Here is a 24,413-nt window from a genome sequence, read left to right as displayed (position 1 = left end):
ATAGCAGTATGTACTTTAACCACGGAGCCATCTCTCCAGCCATCATGGGTCGCTGTTTTGAGTTTGGATTCCTATCACAGTGTCTTGGACACCATAATTTAAAGGAAGTTTTAAAAAACAGGTAATCCAACTTTACCTTTTGTCTGTCTGTCTCTGTGTGTATGTATGTATTTATGTATGTATGTATCTATCCATCCATCCCTTCACTATTTCGTACATACATATGATATTCTTTGAGGTACCAGAAGAAGAGGAATCAGAGTCCTCATTTTTATTTTCCAAGATTTCTTTAGATAGTGTAAGCTCTTTACAAATAACATTAGTGTTTGTTGGGAGTTTAAAAGCCTTGTTGAGCTGAACAATGAGAACAGCGTAGAGAGAACTGGCCTCTTTGCAGAATTGGCAGCTTTAGGGATAACGTACATCCATTTATTTTCTTGGTTTTGTTTATATAGTTCAGTGGAAAAGTGTTCCATATATTCCATTAATGCCAAATACTTTACACAGGACAATATTATAATTATTTTAAATTTGTTATTAACATTTGCTACCATAGAACTTATAAATAACACCTTGTTGAATTAATGTATTTAATATTTTCAAAACACTTTGAGATAGTCCATGTATCATATAACCTAAAAATAAAGATAGCTACATTTAATTCTTTCTTATATACCCCTTCTATTTCAGTTTTCTATGGTATTATTTCTTTCATATTTTAATGTATGTGTACATGTTCATGCATGTGTAATTATGTGTAAGTACACATACATACACACACACAGACACAACACACGGAGAGGGGTAGGGCCAGAGGTCAACTTTGGCTGACTTTCTCAATCACTCTCCACCGTAGTTTTTGAGACAGAATCTCTCACTGAACTTGGGAGTCACTGATTGGTTAGACTGGCTAGCTAGAAAGCACCAGGAATCTTCTTATCTCTGCCGCTCCAGTTGTGGGATTATATATGCACACTGTAGCCTGACTTTTTATAGCCGAGGGAGGCAGGCAGTTGTGTTCTCATGCTTTCTGACAAAGAATTTACCAATTGAGCTATCTTCTCAGCCTTTCTTTCTTTCAAAGTATGTATGTCTTATAGAAAACATTTAGTAGAGTCTGGCTTTTTTTTTTTAGACAAGTCTGCTCATCTATGCCATTTTACTAGACTCTTATGAACATTTACATTTAATGTAATTATTGACATGGTTGGATTAGAGTCTTCCAACTCACTACTTTTCCATTCTCATTTCTTCTCCATCTTTGGTTTTCTTTTCGATTTGCTTTTAAAATAAGCATTTTGTTTTGAGCTATACATCTCGGTTTTCAGTGGCAGACTAGTATTGCTAATATGCATCATGATTTATCACCGTCTATCCTTAAATAACGTCCCACGTGCTCACAAGAACATAAGAAACATATCACAATGCATTTCCAGTCCCCAGTCCTATCTTCTGTGCTACTCTTGTTACCTATTTTACTTGTACATATATTATAAAACCCCAAATAGGGAGTAATACAAAATAAATTTTACTGTGAGTAGTTGATTATTTTAAAAATAAGAATGCTGAGAAAATATTCACTACCCTCGCCTATATATTTTCTGGGTCTAGTTATGCTCAGTGCTCTGGGAACACTCAACGTTCAGCTTCCCAGTCGCTCTGCTTCTGGCTTCCAAACACACTCGTGACAGTATTCTGCATTAGGCTCAAGGGGACACCAGACTCCTGGAATTCCTTCTCTGCACAGCTCCCTCTTCTCCAGCACTCTGCCCACAGACGGCAGTCAGCTGGGACAATAGACGCATGGCTATAACAGACACAGCGGCCACAGCAGCAGTTTTAAAGGCAAAGCCTGAGAAAAACCCACATGACCACTGACAGTGGACAGGGAGAAAATGATGGACATTTGTAACAGGGATTCTCCATGGTAGCTTAAGAGATGGATGGTCTCTGTAGGACTCCAAATACCTGTTCTCATAAACACATGAATCAGAAGAAGCAACTCAGGAAGACACTGATATTCTACTCATTTAAATGACAGGGAAGGTGTTGGAAAGGGGAGGGGGAGACTGGGCCAGAGGGGGCCTTCATAGCACTGGCTGGTGCATGTGGCTTGTCCTTTGTTGTTTACATCCCGCATGCCCATGTGACTACTCTTTGGCCTGAGGTAACATTTCATAGTAAAATAACAGAAGCACCCATCTCCGACCCACATGCTCTAGAACTGCTCCAGCAAAGATCCCAACACTGATGCTCCTGCATCCTGACAAACAACTACTCAGCAAGCACCTGTGCGACCTCTTTCCTCCCTGTTCAGAACAAGAATGGGGGTATAGAAGAGACACTAACAAAGCTGGTGCCTGCACTCCGGGGGCCATGGGGACAAGAGTCCTGCTGTGTGCTCATCTTCTGGGGACATTACACAGTGTTCTGGGAGAGAGCTGGTACCCTGTGTTGTTCACTGTCAGGTTTACAGCTTCTGCCATGAGTCAGACACTGGGCTTTGTGCTTCGATAGGCAGGAGACCATTTCTAGACATCCCCGGCAGTGGGCAGGCTCCTGGGTTGCAGAGCAGCTGGCAGCACTATGGCTGAGTGAGGTAAAGCTCAGTTGAGGATTACGTGTCCCTCATCACTGCTTCCCCCAACTCAGTCTGTCTAGTACACACTGAAGGATGCCTTACTATTGAGGAACTACCTATGAGGAGTAAACAAAGAACAAAAGGCAGGAGCAGAGAGAGGAAACGTACAGGAAAGGGCTACACACAGGCTGACTGACTACAGGCCCCTGCAGAGTCGGGGAAGAGTAAGTGGGGAAAGTACGAGTGCATGCTGAGTTGGAAGACAAGCCACAGCGGCAGCCACACCAGATCACCTTCCGTGGCCTGCCTAAGGGGCAAGTTCTGACACTTCGAGACCTTCTCATCCTGGAGTCCAGCAGCCCCCTTTTCAAACAGCCACTTACATTTTAGAATTGTATATGCGTCTGCATGCGTGTGTAGGCATGGGCACGCCAGGGCATGAGCGTGGAAGTCAAACAACAACCTGAAGGAGTGGCTTCTCTCCTTCCACCATGTGGTCCCGGGCATCTAACCCAGGTCACCAAGCTTGGCAGCAAGGACGTTTATCTGCCAAATCATCTCACAGGCACTTGGGGAGTCGTTTACTGTGACCTATGACTTTAACAGTATACAGGGAGATGAAGTTAGAGGTGGTGGGGTATTTTTTTCCCCCAGTAAAAGTCATAATCGTTGCCAGTTGAGGGGACTGTCTGCCAATGCTTTCTGCACAGCTGCAGGGTTGTAGAAGTCACATTCCCTATAGCCAATAACACACAGCAAACACAGGAGAGACTTAGGGAGGCTCACTGGAGGCGCTAAACAGCTTCTCAGCATAGACGCTGAGTATTCTCTGCCCTCCAGATCATGTAGACCTTAGTGCTGGGTTTCACCCTTGACTGTGTTTACTGGGAAGGACACATCGAGGTCATTAGCAGGTAGGCCTTGTGCTGGGTCGCCACAGCTTTCCACAGTACAACTACTGCACTCACTCAGGATGTCAGTGACTTGGGAGGTGTTAGGGCTTGAAGGAAGCCCTGCTAAAATGAATAAATCCAAGCCCCTCCCCCAGGACCTCAGAGCAAAGTACATTTGGAGATAGTCTTCTGTGAAGTGAAGAAGTTCAGAGGGTTCTGACGCTGGGCTCTGATCTGACCTGGCTGGTATCCTCAGGAAGTCAGAGAGATACTAGAGACGAGAAAAGATCACAGAAAGATGGCTGTAAAAGCTGGACCTGGGAAGAAACCAGTCCTGCGGACACCTTTATCTGGGGCTTTCAGCCTCCAGAGTTCTGAGAAAATTTCTATCAATCCGCCCAGTCTATGGCACTTTTTATGGCAGTCCAGAGGATAGAGAGATTGCCTGGAGTCATCAGGAGGTCAGGGACAGTGAAGGCACTGTTACCACACTCCACACCACACAGCCTCACCAATGGGTGCAACTCCCAAGGACTTTGCTGAGAAGGGCAAAGGTGGTGTGCTCGGTTCCCAGATATTTGGACAGGTACCTGCTAGGAGAGGTTAAAAAAGAGTGTGTGTATGGGGGCATGGCAAATGCTGTTGCCTGGGCTTCACCTCAAGAGCCAGGCTGTGTACTTCAAGACAAGACAGGAAGTAACAGTGGAGGACTGTAGTTGCAGAGGCAGTGGTTCTGGCAAATGTGTGAAGACTTTTCTGGGGAGGACAAACAAGCGTCTACCCACCCTAGATAGAGTGCCAACAATAAGCCAAAGAAATGACCTCGCTCTAGTCTAGTTCGCTGAACCCGTGATTTGGTGTTGCGTACAGGACCATGGTCTACTTACAAGTGACTCTATTTACTAAGGAAACAGTCTCTGTTAAGCACCATTAACTGTTTCTATAGTCTCTGGCAAGGACAGGCTTTGTGAATGCATTCTTGCTAGCAACCATCAACTGCCTATAGATGATGTGGGATCCCCCTCTGTATGCTATGAATATGTTTTACTACCATTGGTTAATAAAGAAGCAACTTCAGCCTATAGCAGCACAGAATATAGCCAGGCTGGAAGAGATATATATAGAGAGAGTAGGAAGAGTCAAGGAGACACCATGTAGCTGACAAAGGAGAACATTTACTGGTAGGCCAGTCTCATGGTGATACACAGCTTAATAGAAATGGATTAATTTAAAATGTAAGAGCTAGCTAGAAAAACACTTAAGCTGTTAGTCAAACCTTATTGTAATTAATATAGTTTCTATGTGATTATTCAGGTCTGAGTGGTTGAAAAATGAAAAAGCAGTTTCCTTCTACAAAATGGTGCACCTATTTGGAGCAACTAATCCACATAAAAACTCAGAGAGGTTGGGAAGAAATTCTAGACACCAAAGAACAGAGTTAAGCATAGCTTCTTGGTAGCTGCATTTTTTTTTTCAGATAGTCTCTGTTTGCTGGCAGCAAGCAGAGGCTTCTCCTTTATGAGAAGTCTTCCTGACTCATTGTTAACAGGAAAAAAATTGCATGGCTTCTTTAAGATCTGGCTTCCTGGTTCGTGCTGGCAACAAGAACTGGTCTGGTCCTGTTACAGAGCATTTAAATGGGGTATGTGCATACCATGTTACAAATTGCTTAGTGGAGACCTAGACCTGCTGTGTCACTGGAGCTGGGGCAGTGAACATGCCTCTGCCATGTTGTATTAGGCGGAGCAAAAGTCTTTAAAGAGACAGTAAAAGTAATACCAAAGAGTACAGTCATAGAATAAAGGAGTAAAGAAAAATAAGCCACCTAAAGATAGAATATACACAGAGAGTCTAGATTATGCATATTATTGTGTTTTCTTTGAATTTTTTAGCTGCAGAGAGATAAGTATCTGGGAGCTGCTAATTTAAAACAACATAAAGGTATCTTGACTTCAAAATGTGGGTCTAAGGATATGTTTCTTTAAAATAGAGGTGCTGCTTTTGTTTCCACAGAAGATGAGAACCTGCTGATTCCTTCCAGGCTAATGTGTTTTGATGGAACAAGACCCCCTGAAAAGTCTCCGTGAACTAATAAAATACATCACCCTACAAACAGCAAGAAGCAGTTTGGAGAGAACAACACCCAAATTCCCAAAATGAATCTTTATAAATGTTTATTTTCATTTAAAGAGGCTTGGTTGATTATAAATGGTTAAATGGTTCTAGTCAATCTCTTTCTAAAAAAAGAAGGCGGGGAGATATGATATAGAGATGAATACTTTGCATTGGTATGGATGTTGGTCTATTGATACATATTTAAGGTTGATTTTGTTACAGTGTGTATATGTATTCCTGCTCTTGTTTAAGGTATTATTTGTGTAGCTCATTTAAAAGTGTATTTATATAATTAAGAAATACAGATTAATAGACAGTCATCTATAATAGTCAAACTGTAGGCATGTTAGTTAGGTTTCCTAGATATACAGAGATATATTTCAGTTAGACTGACATCTTCAACACTCCCACAGACCTACAGAATATAGTATTTAAAATGTTTTAAGAACTTAGGACTTTTCATGACAATGAGACACATCTGCTCTTGGCAGCACCAATCTATTTCAAGAGGAAGATGGGCATTCTCTTGCCTTGATGGTTTGCTGTATAAACTGGACATGCAGGACCCACAGAAAAGTGACTGTTAAATTTGCCTAAAGAAGGTGAGACAGACCTTCAGGGTTCCTGCTTCATGAAAGAGTCTGTCAGACATTCTGCAGGACACAGAAGACAGTGACTGAAGAGACTGACAATTTAAATTTCTGGCTTCATGGAAAACTCTGCTGGATACTATGGGCCGTAGGCTGAAGATGGATGCTCCAATGTTACAGAAGAACTTTGGGTGACTGTCCAGACAGCGAGATATCCCTCTAAATCTAGAACTTTGGAAGTGGCTTACAGTGCACTTCCTGTTTACTTAGGTGATATTATATCCTTCTGGGGTCTTTAAAGAGTTGAAGAGTAGATAGTTAAAGTTTTCCAGAAATTAAATATAAATATTGTAACTGTAATTCTTGCTTGATACCTATTTTTTTTATATGTAATATTACTATGTTAAAGTTAAAACCTTCCTTTTAATTTAGACAGAAAAAGGGGGAGATGATATGGGATTCCCTTCTGTATGCTATAAATATGTTTTATTATTATTGATTAATAAAGTAGATACTTCGGCGTATAGCAGGGCAGAATATATCCAGGCTGGAAGAGATATATAGAGAACATGGGTGGAGTCAAGGAGACACCATGTAGCTGCCAAAAGAGAAGGACACGCTGACTGGAACCTCACCATCAGTAAGCCACAGCTTCATGGTGATACACAGATTAATAGAAATGGGTTCATTCAAGATATAAGAGCTAGCTAGAAATACACTTAAGCTATTAGCCAAACATTATTGTAATTAATATAGCTTCTGTGTGATTATTTGGGTCTGAGCGACCGGGAAACAAAAGAGCAGTCTCTGCCTACATACAGATCCTTAAGGGAGAAGAGGGGTTTTGTGAGCCCCTCCCTGCTCCATGATAGAACACAAATGGACCCGGTCTTATGCAGGATTTCTATTGAATATTCAAAATGGCCATGGCCATGTCATGCCTAGAGGACAATGTCCTACAATGGGGCAGCAGCTTCCCCTCACCGTGGCACCGTACTTCCCAGTGCCTTTGTTAAACCCTCGCAGCCTCAACATCATGAGGCAGAACTCTAGTATAAGACTGTTACACAGAGCAGGCAACCCCGAGTCTCTCCTTTGCCTTCTGAACCACACCTCACAGCCAGAGTCAAAACCTCCTGTGGATGTGGGGCTGCTCGAGCAGAACAGGAGGCTACGCCGGTCTTGTACTTAAGGGCTCTGTAGAAGCCGCAAGTGTTGGCCTCAAGGCCCATGTGTCATCCCAGAGGCCAACCTAAAGTCAAGTGTTACTTTGTGGGGTCACGAGTGGTCAGGCCGGTCAGCCGGCTAACACAGTTGGTGCATCTCCCTCGATGCACTGGGTTTCCAGGGAAGCCTCCTGAGGAGCACGGCAAGGCTGCTCGGCTGTCAGTTCATGGTCAGCCCCAGGCTACAGCTGGGAGCAGCATCCCCCTGCCTTGACCCTAGCAAGGCCGGCTTTTTAAGACAAATTGGACCATTAACTAATATTGAAATGAATCAGCTTTAACACAAACGACCCCCCCCCCCCCCGCACACACACACCCTGGTGAAATACTGAAAACAAAAGTCTGTTTTCTAAGGAGAGAAGCAGGTATCATGGCCTCTTGCTGTCTTCAGGTGGAGAGGTGATCCCGGCCAGGTGTTCGGTATGAGCCACCATGGCTGGCCATGCAGGGATCCCTGACGAAGGCTGTAGTGCACATCAAAAGGTGTTAATGGTTTCAATATTTATCTGCTGCAGGGAAACACTCGAAAAAGAAGACTGGAAAAATATTCTGCTAATGCCTGTGTCTTTGCCATTAAAATGAAAAGCTTAATGCATCTTATAATCAGAGGACAATTTGCAAATCATTAAGAGAAATGTAAAATTCCATTAAAATACAAATCAAGAGACTCTCCCTGGACTAATAATCTTTTTGATATTATTTTGCATTTCACCATTTCTGTCCCGATACCCGGGCCCCGCAAATGATCAGCTCTTGAGCACACTATTTACCGCCGCCTACTTCTTTAACGAGAGATGGAGGGAAGAGGGATCTGCTATTCAGAGCAGGTACTAATGAAGAATTCCATATATTCTGAAATTTAATTAAAACCCCAAAGATTTCAAATTAGATGCAATTTGAAATGCCTGGGGCAGAAATACATGCACTCGCGTGGCGAGGGTATCACACTGAAAGCTGATACCGTAATTGGTCTTGATGTATTTTTGTGTTGCTGGGCTGAAGCACAGAACTCATAACCATATAAAAATTCTCTGTAGATTACCTGCTCATTGAAAATGCCATCACTCAGGTAGGCCGCTACTAAATTACCGTGCTACTGAGATGCACAAAGTGATTCGCAGAGTACAGTGGCACAGCTGGTCGACGCTGCCAATGAGTTATGCATGCGTCAACGCCGCCTTTTTTCTTAGTAAAATATGCTCAGTTGAATATTAAAATATAATTGGCATTCAACCTAAGTAGCTTAAACCATTTTGTTATCTTCTTTTAAACCGATTTGGCTCCTCCACGGTTATTTTCAAGAATGCGACGCACAAACTAATGATAGCATCGCATTCGGCTAGATTTGTGCTGTTTTACATTCGGCATAAATGGGTACGCTTTCCACAGCCTGCCAGGGCTGGCCTTTAATATTCGCTGCTCTTGAACATCAAAGGCCCAATTCTTGGGGAAGGAAAAGGGGGGGGGATATGCCATTTATGTTCGTTCTTGCATATTTTATTCCGAGAAGAGGAAAGAGATGCGAATTTCTATGAAAAGTGTGTCTTGGCTGCAATAAGCCCGTCTGTCATCCTGGCTCAGTTGCTAGGTCTTCCCAAAGCCATTTACTTAAGGAAGGGCTCAAGAGGAATATCAAACTGCTTGGAGGGGTTACAAGGGGCAGAGGAACCCAGTCCAAGAAGGAGTGTTTGTTTACTTTTTTATTTAAAGGCAGACAAGGTGCACACGTGAGATCATAGCCAAGTTTATGAATGGGTTCCCTTCACACAATACGCATTTGTGCCCAAATTAACAGTAGTCGTCAAGGAAAGAAAAGTAGTTGCCATAGTAACAGACGGGATATGTTCACCCTGGCTGAGGGACAGGGCTCACCTGCGACTCCCAAGCACTGTCAATGCCTGCCTGAACACTGGAGGAAGCAAACCTCCAGGTGAACTGAGCTAACAGCAGAAAGTATTTATGAGCATTTGAAAATGCTTTTTCCCTGTTTTGTCCTTCAACTTTCTTCAGAAGTAATTTACTATACGGCATAAAAACATGGCCCAGGGCAGGACACACCTGGTGAGCTCCCAGGGTCCACAGTCCTGGGGGTTTTCCCAGCATCACAAAGCCGTCAGCCATTCTGGTGGCTACTGACCCTGGGAAGGAGGGATGCTTTTTTACTCTAAAAATCTGACTTTTCCTTCTGCGAGAAGACAGCGGGCCTTTAGATAAGAGACTCATAAATCTCATATTTCAAGACTGAGTGAACATAGGGATTCAGCTAAAACTCAGCAAAACATTTAAATTAAGGAAGAGTTTTCACACTTCTGTCTCCTACCATTAATTTTTTTGACATTATTCTTAACTGTATACCAATACTTAATATATTGATAATGTACAGTCCAGTTCTATATTTAAAATATTGATAATATGTAGCCCAATTCTGTGCATGCTTTAGTAAAATATTCATTTATATAGTTAATATATTCCACTACAATTCCAAAAATTTAAATGACTAAGATTATCTGTAATATATTAACATACAATATTCTAGGATAACGAACTAAAAGATGTGACCAGTCTTTTTGGGAATAGCATATGTTTATCTGGTCCTAACAGCAGGGAATAAAACTTTAAAAACCCCCTTTGAAGTGAAAAGTCTGCCTTGCTTTCAAAAAAAAATAGTGATTTGATAGATCATTTGTGTTTTCAGAGCTCGTCTCAAATGTAAAAACTTCTACAGAATGCAGTGAGACAATGTCTGTCTTTTCATGTAGAAAACTGAACATCGGCTGCCTCTGGAGAAGAGCCACACCCGAGGTCCAGCATCAGGATTCCGCAGACAGTCCCTCTACAGGCTGACATAACCAAAGGGGATTTAATTTTCATAGACACTTTCAGAGATTCACTGAGGAAAATCTAGAGGCAAATTGTAGTTTTTCCACAAAAGTAGCACTCACAATATGACTGGGGCAGGGGTCCTTGGGATCATCAGCTTGAACGTGACTGGCTTTTGCACGCTCTTCTGTACCACCTGCTAGACTTGGTAGGGTTGCATGGTGGAGCCCTGCCTCTTGGGGCAGAGGTCTATACAGGCTCAACCCTCTACTCATGGAGACCTCTGAAGACCTTGGGGATCAAAGCCTGGACTGCATCTTTAGCTACAGACCCAGCTCTCTGGTTGCTAGGTTCCCTAGTGCCTTAGCAACTGCTGACTGGTCATGGGCTCTTGTGCATAGAGGCATCCTGAACCCCCACAATTTCTTGGGGGGTCTGGCTGGTTGTGATTTTGCCCTGAGATGGCATTGAGTGTATGCCAGCCTTCAGTGATCCCAACACTGGGTCTACCTTACATCATATTAATGGAAATCCAGGCTCAGAAGCAGCCTTCCTTCTCTCTAACTGCTTCTGGACACCCCATGATAGTTCTGGTTAGCTGTGGTAACCCTCAACAACTATGGTCTCCTAGTCATGATCTTGAGATTCCCAGGACATCTTCTAAAAGACTGCAGTGACTTGGAAGTAACTGGTAATACACAGTTTACACCTTAGCTAACTGTTCTCAAGACAAAAACAAATACCCATGTCCTTGGTCTGCTACGTGCACACTCCTAGACGTATGTACACACCGCCCAGAGCTTCACCTGTCAATAAATGGCAGCACACCACCCCTTAACCTGCCACTGTTACAGGTTCCAAAAAATTATCAGGGACTATCAATGCAACACAGGGTGAAACATGCCGCAGAAAGAACTCAGGAGACTTGGAAACCATTTTCTTTTTTTGCAGGGGACACTGTTGGGGACTAAACTCATGCCCTTGCCAGATAAACACTGTAGGATGGGCAAAAACTGTATTACTGTACTGAGTCATCTCTATGCCCCAGAGCTAGCTCAACAGTTTCTTGTAGAGCATAATTCTCAGGTATGGTATGTGTTTGTCCATTAGGGCTTTGGTGTCTTCTGGGGAAGGGCAGCCAATGCCGACAGAACTCTGTAAACACGTAGGGAGCCCGAGCAGCCTGTGATCTATAGGACCAGTTCTGCAAAGACACAGCCAGAGGGGATCAGAAGACCCAGAGGCTCTCAGGGATGTCTCCCCTGAAATGCTGCTGATCTGGGATTCCCCTCTGTATGCTGTGTATATGTTTTATTACCATTGGTTAATAAAGATTACCATTAGTAAATAAAGACGTTGCTTCCAGCCTAAGACAGGGCAGAGTAAAGCCAAGTGGGAAATCCAAACAGAGATATATAGAGAGAGTAGGTGGAATAAGGGAGACACCATGTAGCTGTCAAAGGAGGACACACAAGAATCTTTTTGGTAGGCCACAGCCTCATGGCAATACACAGATTAGTACAAATGGGTTAATTTAAGATGTAAGAGTTAGTTAATAAGAAGCCTGAGCTAATAGGCCAAACAATATTGTAATTAATATAGTTTCTATGTGATAATTTGGGTCTGGGCAGCCATGAACAAATGAGCAATCTCTACTTAATGCTGCCTTCTAGCAATACACCTGGGAACTCCAAATCAAGAGAACCCCCTCCCCAACTATCAACACTGGAGCACACTGGGCTGGATGTGACTTGGATACTCAAATGCTCAGATGTCCTGGGCAGTCAGTCAGCCAGGAGAATGGATGGAAGGCTCATGGGGAGGTTGCTACGGGTACAGTCCCAGAATCAGGTACCATCAGGAGCCTCTGGACCAGTGGTTCTCAGGCTTCCTAACGCCACAACCCTTGAATACAATTCCTCATGTTGTGGTGATCCTCTAACCATAAAATTACGTCATTGCTACTTCAGAACTGCAATTTTGCTAATGTCATGAATCATAATGTAAATATATGATTTTCCAGGGTATCTGATAAACGACCCCAGTGAAAGGGTCGTTCGACCCCCTCAAAGGGGTCTCCCTTATCCTTCCTTCACCACCGTATAGGCCAGGCTAGCTGGCTCAGTAGCTTCCAGTAATTCTCCTGTCTCATCAGAGATTACAGGAGCACTGGGATAACAGGTATGAACCACTTCATCTGTCTTATGTGTGGACACTTGGAATCTGATCCCAGTTAGTTAGGCTTGGACAACAAGCACAGCACCCACGGAGCCATCTCTCCAGCCCATAAGTCTCTTCTTCTAAATACAGGTTGAAATGGACAGATCAGGACCAAATCATGAGGAATATGGAAACAAGAAAGCAAAACAAAAATAATCCACAACAAACACTGCTCCTCAACCCCCAAGAAAAAAAGACATGCAAAAGCATAAGACAAATCCAGAAATCAAAATGCACAGAGAATGGAGCAGGTAAAGGAAATTTAATTCCATATCAAAGTGGACCCATTCTTCCTGCTCTGTACAGATTGGTCTAGGGTCCCCCAGGTTCCAGAGGACACTGAGATATCCCAGGATGTTTTTGGTGAGACTTTCCTTCTGCTCTTTTCTTGGCATTACAAGATACAAACTGGACACATGTGGAGTGGACCCAATTAATTCCATGTAAGCCAGGGTGCCCTAACCAACCCTATTCCTCCTTCTCCAGGCTGTAAAATCTGCACACCTGGTCTTTGCCCAGGAGCAAATGACTACACTAAATTAAAAACACCTGGCCTGCACATGCTAGGGCGTGGGAAACCCTGGCCCCCACAGCAGCCACTAACTATCAGGGGCAGGCCTAGTCCAGGCAACCTTGGGAACGGACAGCCTGGGTCTTAGATTCCTAACACACCAGGAGGAAAGAGCCTCCTGCAGAAGAAGCCTTGCCCTATCTAATTCTGCCAGGGCGGATCCTGTCTGTCTGGAAGCGCTCACCTATACTGCAGAGCTGGGGGTGGCCCATGGCTTCACTCTATTCTGATGGTTCTATCTTCCTGGCTCCAAAGATCCACAAGAACCTGCTGGCACAGGGCACTGCCATTGTGTGGGCCTGGTGTGGGCTCTTGAAGTGCTGGGGACATGCTTGGGGATTCTTGGGATCTGGCACCTCAGTCAGGAGTTCACTGATATGCACGGGAGTGGCAGAGAGTGTGGCAGGGCTCCTCTGCATCTCTTACTGCCCAGGAATCCCTGGCTCTTCTAGTGCCACTCTTGGTGGGCACCCTCCACTGACCATGAGATCACACTCACACCACACTTCAGGTCACTGGCCTGGTCTGTGTAAGGGCGAGGTACAATCTGGACCCTGGTGGCACCAGGCCAGCAGACCCCACTGTCTGTCTGGCTTGCCAAAAGTGAGTCATTTCCTCACAATTTTGGCCTCTACAGTTTTCTTTAAGTCATAAAACCATCTCAGGAAAGGTTAGGATTTTACAGGCTCATTCTTCATCTACTACCTCATGGGATTATGGAGATAGCTCTGCCTCTATAAGATAGTTTTCTATCCTGAGACCCTGAACTGTAGTGCGTTCTCTCTCTCTCTCTCTCTCTCTCTCTCTCTCTCTCTCTCTCTCTCTCTCTCTCTCTCCCTCCCTCCCTCCCTCCCTCCCTCCCTCCCTCCCTCCCTCCCTCCCTCCCTGTGCTGGGCAGTTGGACATGTTCAACAGTCGCAAGCAGTCCCTTCAGTCACTGCTCTCAGTCCCCCCACAAAGCGTGGGCAGGTACACAGACAAATTCTCTTCCCCAGTGGGTGAATGATGAAGATGTGGTCACTGGATTCACAGTGTCCTGCAGATACCCATCCACCTCTCCCAGAAACCCTCTAACAAATTCTGGCACCCCTGCTGGGCACAGCCTTCCAAAGACAATCCTAGACAACACAGGGGTGAACAAGGTGCCCATTCATTCCAGCTGTTCTTTCAGTTTATTTGTATAAAGTAGATTCTCATGTTTTAGCCCCTCACTTGTCTGACCTCGTTAGTGAACCTGGTCAGGCAGCAGCCTGAACTTAGAGGGCTTCTGACCTTGTTTTTTTTTTTTTTCCTCCAAATTCTCCAATTTCAAGTGTGAACTGAAAAGCAGGAACAATTCAAACATCCCTAAATTATAATTAGAAAACACCATTCTGAACCTCAAGATTGCTTCACCATAGCTAAAAAAATATTATAGTTTCCCCTTAAGGAGACACACGTATTTGAACGTGTATGTCTGAAAGTGAATATATACTAATTTATATGGAATGATTTCTTATAAAAGTCAGTATGCAGACGAAATTTCTGCTATAGGTCCGGAATGATCTTAGCTGCAGTAATTAATTTCTGTGCTGAACAGATCCAAACAAGCTTTAGAAGAAATGAGATGTTTTCTTAGATTACTGGGAGACCTTCAGTGCCCTTAGCCAACTATATTTAAGCAATGCATTTAAAATTCATCGTTTAGAACACATACATGGTAAGCTGGAGAAATCAAAACTTATCTGGGAAGATGCAGTGGCGGAGTAGCCTCTGAAGTCACTGTTACCAAGTCACTTCAGAGAAGTGGCTAACTGTCCAGATAGAGGGCTCGTTCTCTGTGCGGTTGGCAGGCAGAGAGTTCAAGCTAACAATAAGCTTATTGAAGAATTTACTGCCATTCAGATGTGTTCCCATTTAAACCTTTCAGCCAAGCCAGAGTCAAGAGTTGATCTGCATGCATCATTTTTACTGCTTTTGCCAAGAATTATGGGACCATGTGCCAAAACTAACACAACCACTCGGAGTGGGCGGGGTCATGAGCTCTTAGCCTTCGGCCTTCAGCTTGGCCGCATGCCGCCTGTGTTTAGACGGAGTGAAAATTCCAAGCCTGTGTAGTCAGTAAACGAGCTGTGATGTCAGCCATAGTTAATAAGTCAGGCTCCCCAAAGGGAGTGCGGTTACCGACCTTGCTGGAACACAGGGTGATGGAGAGCGGGCAAGGGGAGCCCCTCTGTGGCTGCAGGTTCATGGAAATAGGCTTCCAGCCAGGCTGTGCACTGCACCAGGGGTTCTGGTGGTCCCTCCGGCCCACTGAGCAACTCAGGACTAGCTGGGGCCTCTGTGGGGCTGCAAAAGGGATAAGAAGCCCAGTTACCACACACATGAAAAGCATACCTACTGCAGCTAATGGAGGGAGACTGTTGGCCACTCTTCAGGCTGGGTCTTTGCCAGACGCACAGAGACCTCCAGATAACAGAAATGACCACTAAGGGACGCTGGGTGGGAAGGCACTGCAGTGAGTCCCTGTATTTACTTTTCCAGCCCCAGGCTTATTACAGGCAGGGAGGGTTCAAAATGTGGATTCCAAGTTTCTGCAGGCATAGTGCCCGGGGATGGGAACCAGGAACTGACACATAGGAACATCCCATGCCCCGGTTTAGGGCTTGAGAGTCAGCATCATCAGCTAACCACCGCCCAAACTATTCTCCCCAAACATCAGGTAATCAGACTGTACCATCCACATCCCACATCTCACCCTGAATCCCCACAGCAGAAGGTGACCGGTCGCTTCTCTGGGCCACACCTTTGGAAGCTCCTTAGAGTATACTGACCCATGTTCCCTAGCACCAGTGGCAAGTGACATCACCGTATGAGTTTAGTGCTTTGAGGCTAGTGGGGGTGACTCCCTCCTGCCTGGGGTGTCTAGCTGGAGGTGCTTAGTAACAAATCCTCCTGCTCACTCTCTGTGGTCCCCCTCCTTCAGCTGATGCCCTGGCGTTTAAAACTGAAATGTTTCATAGCCGTTTTGGACGGGTTTTTGCTGATCCTCCACGGAGACGTCTTCTGTTCCCTGATTTGGCCCTGCATGGAGCCCACTGTTCATGCTTAGTTGGGGTCTGCCTTTGAGGCTGTGCTCTACAGGCTAAGAGCGTACACTGCGAGGGAAGGCCACTTCTGTGCTCTGGGCTCTGAGCCTGGAGTTTTATGGCAGACTCAGTTTCTGTTTCAATTTTCTGGGATCCACACCCAGGAGGCACAGACACTGGATCTGATTTCTCTGGTGAGTTTTCTCCTTCTCTTCATTTCCAGCTCTAGACAGCAGCAGCTTCTGTGTGACTTTCTTGGGCCTGGATGGCACAGCTTCTCTGGGTCCTTCAAAGTTCTCATGGCAAGGCGGAAAGGCCTGGATGGTGTAGAGGTGTAGATTCCTTGGACTGTGAATCTCACCAACCTCTGTTGGCTCCTGTGTCCTGGGAGGGTTGGCACAACCATTCACTCCACAGGTTTGTGTCCACACATCTTGGTAAGGAGGGGAGGCCTTCAGTCAGCTTTGGAAATGGGGCCCCCCATAGGTGTGACAGGGCCTGGACTCTAGGCCTGGCTGCCTATGTGAAGTTGGTGGAGAACAAGATGGGTTCCACAGACAGAAGTCACCAGAGCTGCCAGGGGTGGGGATGGGGACAACAGTTTTGGATAAAGACTAAAGCAGAAAGCAACAGGTCAGAGCTTAGAGGTGGGGCAGGAAGGTCTCAAGCCACAGAGGAGCTGGTTCCCACAGCAAGCAGGGTAGGACGGTCCTATGGCAGGGTGTCCCATGAGCATGACCGGGAAGGTTTTGATGGAGGAGACACAAGGAGCTGGTGTGTGGCTCCTTCTTTGTTTGTGTATTGCAGATCTGACTCTCATAGGCAGTGGCAGGCTTACAGCAAGGTGAACAGGCCTGTGCAGGTGTGTAACTGCTTAGGACAGCGTCTTGGTGGGGGCCTCTGTGTCTCCACTAAGTCCCTGTATATTTCAAAGAAATGAACTTCCAGGCTTGGATGCAGAGCAGGGTTCCTTTGTATTGTTTTCAGAGAGAAACGGAAGTCATTCAGAAAAGGCCTTAGATGCATATGAACGCTTTCGGCCCTTAGGAAGGAACCAGAGGATTGATGGAGAAAGAAGCCATAATGCATGAGGATACGGGGCAGGAGTGGATGGCTGAGAGGAGACACCAGGCCTGGGAGGACGGGACAATAGCTCAGTGGCAAAGGACTGCCACACAAGCACAGCGATCTAAGTCAGACTCTCAGTGTCAAAGTGAAAAGGCTGGGACCGCAGCATGTGCTTGGACTCTCAGCGCTGGGGACGGGAAGACAGCCTAGCTTGCACGGTGAGTGCCGACCCAGCGAGAGACCCTAGGGTCTAAAGATGGACAGCACCTGAGGAGTGACACCAGAGATTGTCCTCTGTACCCCCAACTTCTATACACACACAACCGGGCCCTGAGCTGCCCAATCCTGTGGATATCACAACTGCTCTTTCTGAAACCGCTAAGCGGGGCCTCATTCCACCCTGGGCCCCAACAAACAGGTATGATGTCCCTCCCCACCTCCGCTGCCTGTACACCCCAGGTGGGCCCCAGGGATGACAGCTCGCTCTGCATGCAGACTACAGGCCTCTCTTGGGAGTCTCCTAGGGAGATGGAACTGTCTCATTGCCCTGATTGCTTTCCCTATTAGCACTGTCTGATCGTGGGAAGGGAAACTTCTGCCCGTGCCTGGCTTCGATATTACTCAATTTTAGAGATACATGCTCCGTCATTTTATTCTTCCTCTGTTGCTCACTAACCAAGGGGATGGCGTGTCGAGGATGTCTAAAGGAAGAGATGGAGAAATACATAATGCACTTTGCCCTCCTGGTCCCTGGCAATGACGAGGGCGGGAGAACTGAGGGAATAGGGAATAGGGAATAGGTGTGGTGTCTGCGGGAGGCAAGCAGGTCCCTTTAGAGCAAGGCAGCCAGCAAGGAGCCTGTAGTCTTCAGGGTTCATTCCATCTGCTCAGACAGGCAGTGACTAAAATCCATGTCTATGTTTACAGACTCCCAACCAAGGACACGGGAGGGATGGGACTGCCTTTAGGTCTTGTACAAACTACCACCTTCATAAACATGAGTGGGGGGTGGAGAGGGGTAGGTACAGATAAAACAGGTAGTTAAGGCTAGTTAGTACCTCAACACCAAGGCCAGGTTAGTGTGGGTGCTGATGGGTGCTGCACACGGGGGTTCTGACGGACATCAGTGTTCACCATATGAGGGAACATTTTAAAGCACGAGTCTGGGCCTTCTGTATTTCTCAGCGACGGCTCGGAGGCCTCTGCTGCCCATGTTGGCCTGCCTTCCACCTTCCAGAGGGCGAGCCGTGTTTCCTAGCATTTCCCACTCTTAAAAGGATATGTGAAGAATTTTTATAGTACTAAAATTCATCTTAAATTGATTTTTTATGCTTGTGCTAAAGATCTCACCTCTGATTCACTCCGGGGTTCTCTTTTTAACTCTTTCCCCATCAGCACTAGATAAGTAGCCATGGGTGAAATGTAATTAAAACAGCTTTGATTCCGAAGCAAGGATTTATGGGGCTACATTTAAAATGAATGGCTTTAAACACACACATAAAACCAGATTTTTAAAGCCATGACACAAATTTCCATTTCTACAATAAAATGAAATTTATTCTTTTTGCCCTGCCCTCTTCCGCCAGCCTTCCCGGCTGTTCGTCCAGGGAAGAGCTATGGCGTGACAGCGGTGCTAACGGCTGTTCTTACGATGGAGGTGTTTCTCCAGACCTCCCCACCGACGAGTGCTGAGACTCCAATAATTAGAGGCTCTGTGCCCCCACTCTTTTAAATGCCAAACTCAAGTTCCTCGGTACCAGCCCAGAACAAGCTGCAGACCCCTGAGAACCACTCGGTACAGTGCTTGGTATTCCTTGGGGACACTTATTCCAATCTGAGTGGTTGACATGGGTCCATCTCTCTAGGCCAGCACGTCACCTACCCCCATGGAGGACTCAGGAGGTGAAGATTGTGATACAAACTCCACTTTTGCTCTTTAATTTGGCTTTGGAAGATGGCTAGGGGCTGAAAAAAAAAGAGACCCTGTTTCCTTTAGCTTCTACCACAGGAGGAAGTATGAGGCTAGAGTATGAAGGATCTTAACACACTGTGGGTGGGGTCCACAAGAAACCCGCAACTGTTGATAATTCCAGGTCAAAAGCATCTTGCTTCCTGGGATTCCAGAGCGCAGGATGTGCGAAGTGGTGCTGTGGCTCGTGACTTCGAGAGGGGACGACGGCTCATGGTGCATGGCAGCTCTGATCATTTCTGCACAGGGCAAAGACGAGTGGCTCCAAAGCCCCAGTCCAGACTTCTGCCACACGAGCAGAGCTATTCTTTCTGTATGAAGCTTCCCTATCAGGACATAGACACCCTTAGGAACAGAATGGAAGACAGACCGGCAAGACGAATTCAGCCAAGCCTAACGGAGATGGCCCCAGTGCAGTGTGGGGTGCCCATCTTGTCTCCTGGATCCTGCCAAGTTATTTAACCACTGAATGGAGACCAGACATGGCAAGGCTCTGGACAGTAGGTGGTTCAACTCCACAGCCTTCTGAGGGAGCCTTCCTGGGGTCTCGTTCTTTACCAAGCGGTGCCATGTGCATGCCATGCTACAAGGGAAACATAAAAGACACAGCTGCCACCACCTCCTCCATCTTTCCCGGAGTACAGATTCACCCAATAGTTGGAAACATGGCCCAGCCCATGGGAGACTTGGGTATACGGAATCTGGGATGCTTCAGGAGGTGCCTTGAGGAGATAATCACCTAAAGGCTCATTTCTAAATGACGTCTACTTCCCAAAGAAGTAAAACAAATGTATTTACCTTAAACATCATTTGCTATAAGAAAACAGGCTAGGACTTCTTTAGAGTCGTTCACATGTGTGGGGGCCACGTACGGACAGTCACCCCCAAGGTGGGTGATGCTATGGACAATAAGAATGCAGAAGGACAAGGACCATGTACTCATGCCATCTCCTCTGTGACCCAGTCCCTTTCCACCAGAGGGTGACTTTGCATCCTATGATTTGGGACCATTAACTATGACACTAGAGGGTCATACAAGAATTCTACAGATGAGATTTCTTCCAGACTCTGGCAAGGAGCCGATGTAGGCTGTGTCCTTCAGCAAGGTGGAGAGGAAGCTGTGTGGCAACGTGTGGTGTTCCTGGCAGGGCTCTTCACAGGAGGAGGAGCCTAGAGCTGAGGCTACACGCAGCATACCGGACAGCCTTAGGTGAGGAACATTGCCTCCTCTGGCTTCCAGTGTGTGGTGCGGAGGGCGGGGGAGCCTCTGGGACTCTGGGATGGAGTTCCGGACTTCACAGGCTCACTGAGGCACAACTGCGGCAGAGGTGACTTTCGAAACACCGTGCGGAGACTTTTGCTCCGCCGTGCTGGCACGCACACAATTATGTCTAATTTAGAAGATCTCTAGCCGAGTGGGTTGTGTTTGATGGATGTGTCCTGCATCTAATTATGCCTTCTCACTAAAACCCGGGCATTTTTCTTCCAGGGGTAGGATTGAAGACGAGAAACAAACTATGCTACCTGCTATCAATAAAGACTGCTTTTTAGAAAAAGGCAGACCGAATAAAGCCTTTAAACTTTTTCATTCCAATTCAGTGACGGTCTGATTCCATTCACGGCTTACTGGGGAGCGTGCCCACCTAGGTGGCCCCTTCCTCGGGCACCTGTAGCCAACTGTGCAGATAGAGGGGACGTGAAGGTGAGGCACGCAGGGCAACGGCAGTGGCTCTTTCTTAGATGCCTTTCAAACAACCCTATGCTGGAAGGGGGTTACCAAGGACTCTCCAGCCTCATGCCAGTCCATGAATGGACAGTGAGTGACGGCTCCATAGCACTGCCTGGGGGTGGGAGCTGTCCAGGCAACACTCGCATGCAGGCTTGGCAGCTCACCTTTCCCAGGGTGATTTTAAGATATAGAATAGAAAAAGGGGTGAACGAAAGAGCTGATGCCAACGATAAGAAAAGGCAACCTCAACAAGGAAACTGAGGCAAGGTGAAGAGCCATAAAGACACACTGGTAGGCGCTTGCAATTGCACTGAGGTCATGCTGCTCAGCAACAGCTCACGAACAGAGCTGTGCTAATGACGTCACCACACACACACACACACACACACACACACACACACACACACACGAGCTATTCTCAGTGACTCACAGGTCGGCTATGTCACAGATTTTCCACCCGCCCAAAGGTAAGTATAAGCATAATAACAATTAGTATCACAATTACTTTTTGCCCACTTAATACATGGGAAGTGGGAATCTTAATTGAGGAATTGTCTCCATCAGACTGGTCTGTGGGCAAGTCTGTAGGACATCTTCTTGAAGGCGGATGTGGGAGGGGCCAGACCACTCTGGGAGGTGCTGCCCCTGAAGAGGTGGTTCTGGGTTATATAAGGAAGCAGACTGAGCAAGTAAGTCAGGGCAGGCGAGGCCATAAGCAGCCTCCCTCCATGGTCTCTGCTTCAGGTCCTGCCTCCAGGTTCCAGCTTGACTTCCTGCCCTAGTTTCCCTCAGGGATGCTCTGTGGTATAGAAGTGTAAGCCCAATAAGCACTATCCTCTCCCATGTTGGTTTCATCAGTGTTTACTACAGTAGAATAGGAACACATACCACTCACAAGAAGAGAGCTTACAGATAGCAATAAGAGCCTTGTTACAGTACCTGTCTGACTCTGAAATGTCTTCCAAAGGCCCATGTGCTTTGATCACCAGCCTGTGGCACTATGGGAGATAGCAGAAGAGGCCTAGTTGGAAGGAGTTAGGTCAGGGTCAGAGTCAGGGCCCCTTCCTCTTGTACTCTGCCTCCCAACTGAGTGAGGTGAGCAGCCTGACCAAACATGCATTTCTACCATGACACACTAGAAGGACAGAACTAGAGAGCCTGCGGGGAAGGCAGTGACACTCTACAGTCACAGCAGAGGACTCTGATGTCCTCTCAGCACTGTTTCATTGAGTCCATGGCCCTTCGTCCCTGACATGAGTTCTATTTTTATAATACCATCACCAGCCATGAAATGATATGTCCCAGAGTCAACAGTATGAGGGAACTTTATGAGTTTTTAGCAACTTTCCATTTTGATGGCTTTAGAAGGTCATATGGATGCTGCAAAGTTGGGTATCAATTTCCCATAAGCATACCAGTTCTTCAAAACTGACGCTCACTAAGACAAGTGGGGCAGAAGGCTCCTGATTTCAAGGTCAATCTGAGTTACACAACGAGGCTTTACCTCAAACAAAATTTGAGGCTCAAATAAATTCCAGATCCGAAATAAAACCACAAAAGGATTTATTATAGCATTTTAATACATCCACAAAAATGGAGAAAAGTTTATATAAATTTTAAACTCTTCCCCATAAGGATTACATATTTTTCTTAAAAAGATAATTGTGTGTTAAAAACACATCAGCAATTAAAACCATATTGTAAAGGCAGTTTAAATAGTACACACAGGCTATTAGAATATCTTAAAAAGGCAATATAGACCTTTACACCTTTAATGTAAGTCATTAAAAGAAAAATTCTATTTTATCAACACTTTAACATATCATTAAAAGTCTCCAGCATTTGACAGATGAAGATAAAAACACCCCAAAACTACAGATGAATGATCAGGTCCCTAATGATTCCAAAACAATTATAGGATGCAGAGCAATCTAGTTAAATTTTATTCAAAAGCTGACTACACTTGTGTTTTCTTTTATTTTTCTATCAAGAAACCCATGAGGCTTAAGCACAATTCATTATGTATGAGACCCCACTTGCAGTGCTCGACTGTTGATTAATAGCAAAGTTTGCTGTATGTGCGCCTGCAACATTAGACGCATACAATATGCTAACTTATTCTTTCGCTGAAACTAATTATTTACAAAAATGACTACTTGAGACTACAATTTATTAAATGCATGCATCCAGTCTCAATTTGGCCCCCAAAGACAGCCTGGAATGAAGATCTTTTACTTGATGTGACAACTTCTGGAAACACTGTTATTAATATTGTAAATGCAGCAAATAAAGAGTTCAAATAGCCGTACGTCTATGTTGCCTCTGCTTCCTACCACCAAGTAGCAAACAGAGAGGCTTTTTAATGTTCTAGACACAGAAGGTACTTGCCTCTCTCCAAATTTAATTTAGCATCTTAAAATAAAATGCTTACACATCCATAAAAGTACAAGAGTCCCTCTCTGGCTCATCATATTGAGGGGACTTCCAAAAGGGTGTTTCCCAGAGGATTTTGGGGCCCGGATAACAACTCCCTTTCTTAGCTCTCGAAAAATGAACATCAGTGTGTAGACTGACAACAACCAGGGACTACTACTAAATTTTCTTCGCAGGGATCTCAAATGGGCATCTGGTCAACCACTTGTATCTTCTCCTATGACTAACTTCACGGTGGGATACATGGCTGCAAACAGAGCCACTTGTTATGAACATCCTCTGTCTTTTGGTTTCTCTGTTGGACTAATCTATACACATGCGTGGTTTCATCTTCTGGTGCCTCCACAGACCTGGCCTCACTCTACCCGGCTCAAGTGTGCACAGAGCCTCTCCGAGTAAAGAAATCACTTTCTTTCTTTTCCTGTTGAAATAAAGGCAATCAATATTTGCTCAAGAGGCAGGATGAAAGAGCAAAAGATTGCTATGTGCTGAGAACTAACTAGTCTGTGCTTTTAGGGGTTTGCAAGACCACCTAGGAGAAGATGCCATGAGTTTCAAGCAAGGGCTTGCTTGAGAACATACGGTGTTGGGGACTGGAAATGAAACCATACTCAGTGGGCCTTTGCTTTCCACAGGAGCAAGTGTCAAGAGGTAAGAATGAGCAGCAGAAGTTGGGGAATCTCAAGACAGCCTTTCAGAGGGGTAAAGACAGCTGGTTTAGTGCCCTATAGTCTAGCTATCTAGGTTATTAACAGGCAAGGCAATTGACTGGGAGGTCTTATTGGCAAGCCCCTCCATATCATATAGCTCTATCCCCCAGAGTAGCCTTAGGAAGGTAGGTCCTTCAAAGATTAGGGCTCATTGCATCTAGGGAAACAATCTAAAACAAGCCCCTTGTCCACATCCATTGCTTACTATCAAGGCTTAGCACGTGTCAGGCATGTGATTTAAAAGTCGTTTGGTGACCTGTCCACAGAACACAACATTCCTTTCCACAAGAGGTCTTATTGTGTAGAATTAAAGAATCCCTCCTGAAAGGAAGGAGGCTCTTTAAGGCTCAGGAAGTTCATGAAACTTACAAGGTTCAAGAAGCTGAGAAAGAAGATCCTTGAGGCTCCTTCCTGAGTTTA

General features: G+C 45.5%; 1 protein-coding gene across 1 annotated transcript in view; it reads right to left on the bottom strand.

Moving 5' to 3' along the window:
• Nucleotides 1-24,413, bottom strand: part of Mgmt (O-6-methylguanine-DNA methyltransferase) — a 237,361-nt gene that overhangs the window by 35,334 nt on the left and 177,614 nt on the right. The window contains exon 3 of the mRNA XM_075974882.1: nucleotides 15,184-15,344. Within this exon, the coding sequence (XP_075830997.1) occupies nucleotides 15,184-15,344 (161 nt within the window). The remainder of the gene's footprint in view (nucleotides 1-15,183; nucleotides 15,345-24,413) is intronic.

This window comes from Microtus pennsylvanicus, chromosome 5 (assembly GCF_037038515.1).
Source record: "Microtus pennsylvanicus isolate mMicPen1 chromosome 5, mMicPen1.hap1, whole genome shotgun sequence".
Taxonomy (NCBI): Eukaryota; Metazoa; Chordata; class Mammalia; order Rodentia; family Cricetidae; genus Microtus; species Microtus pennsylvanicus.
Note: the sequence above shows the minus strand (reverse complement) of the source record. Positions and strands in the feature narration are given on the sequence as shown.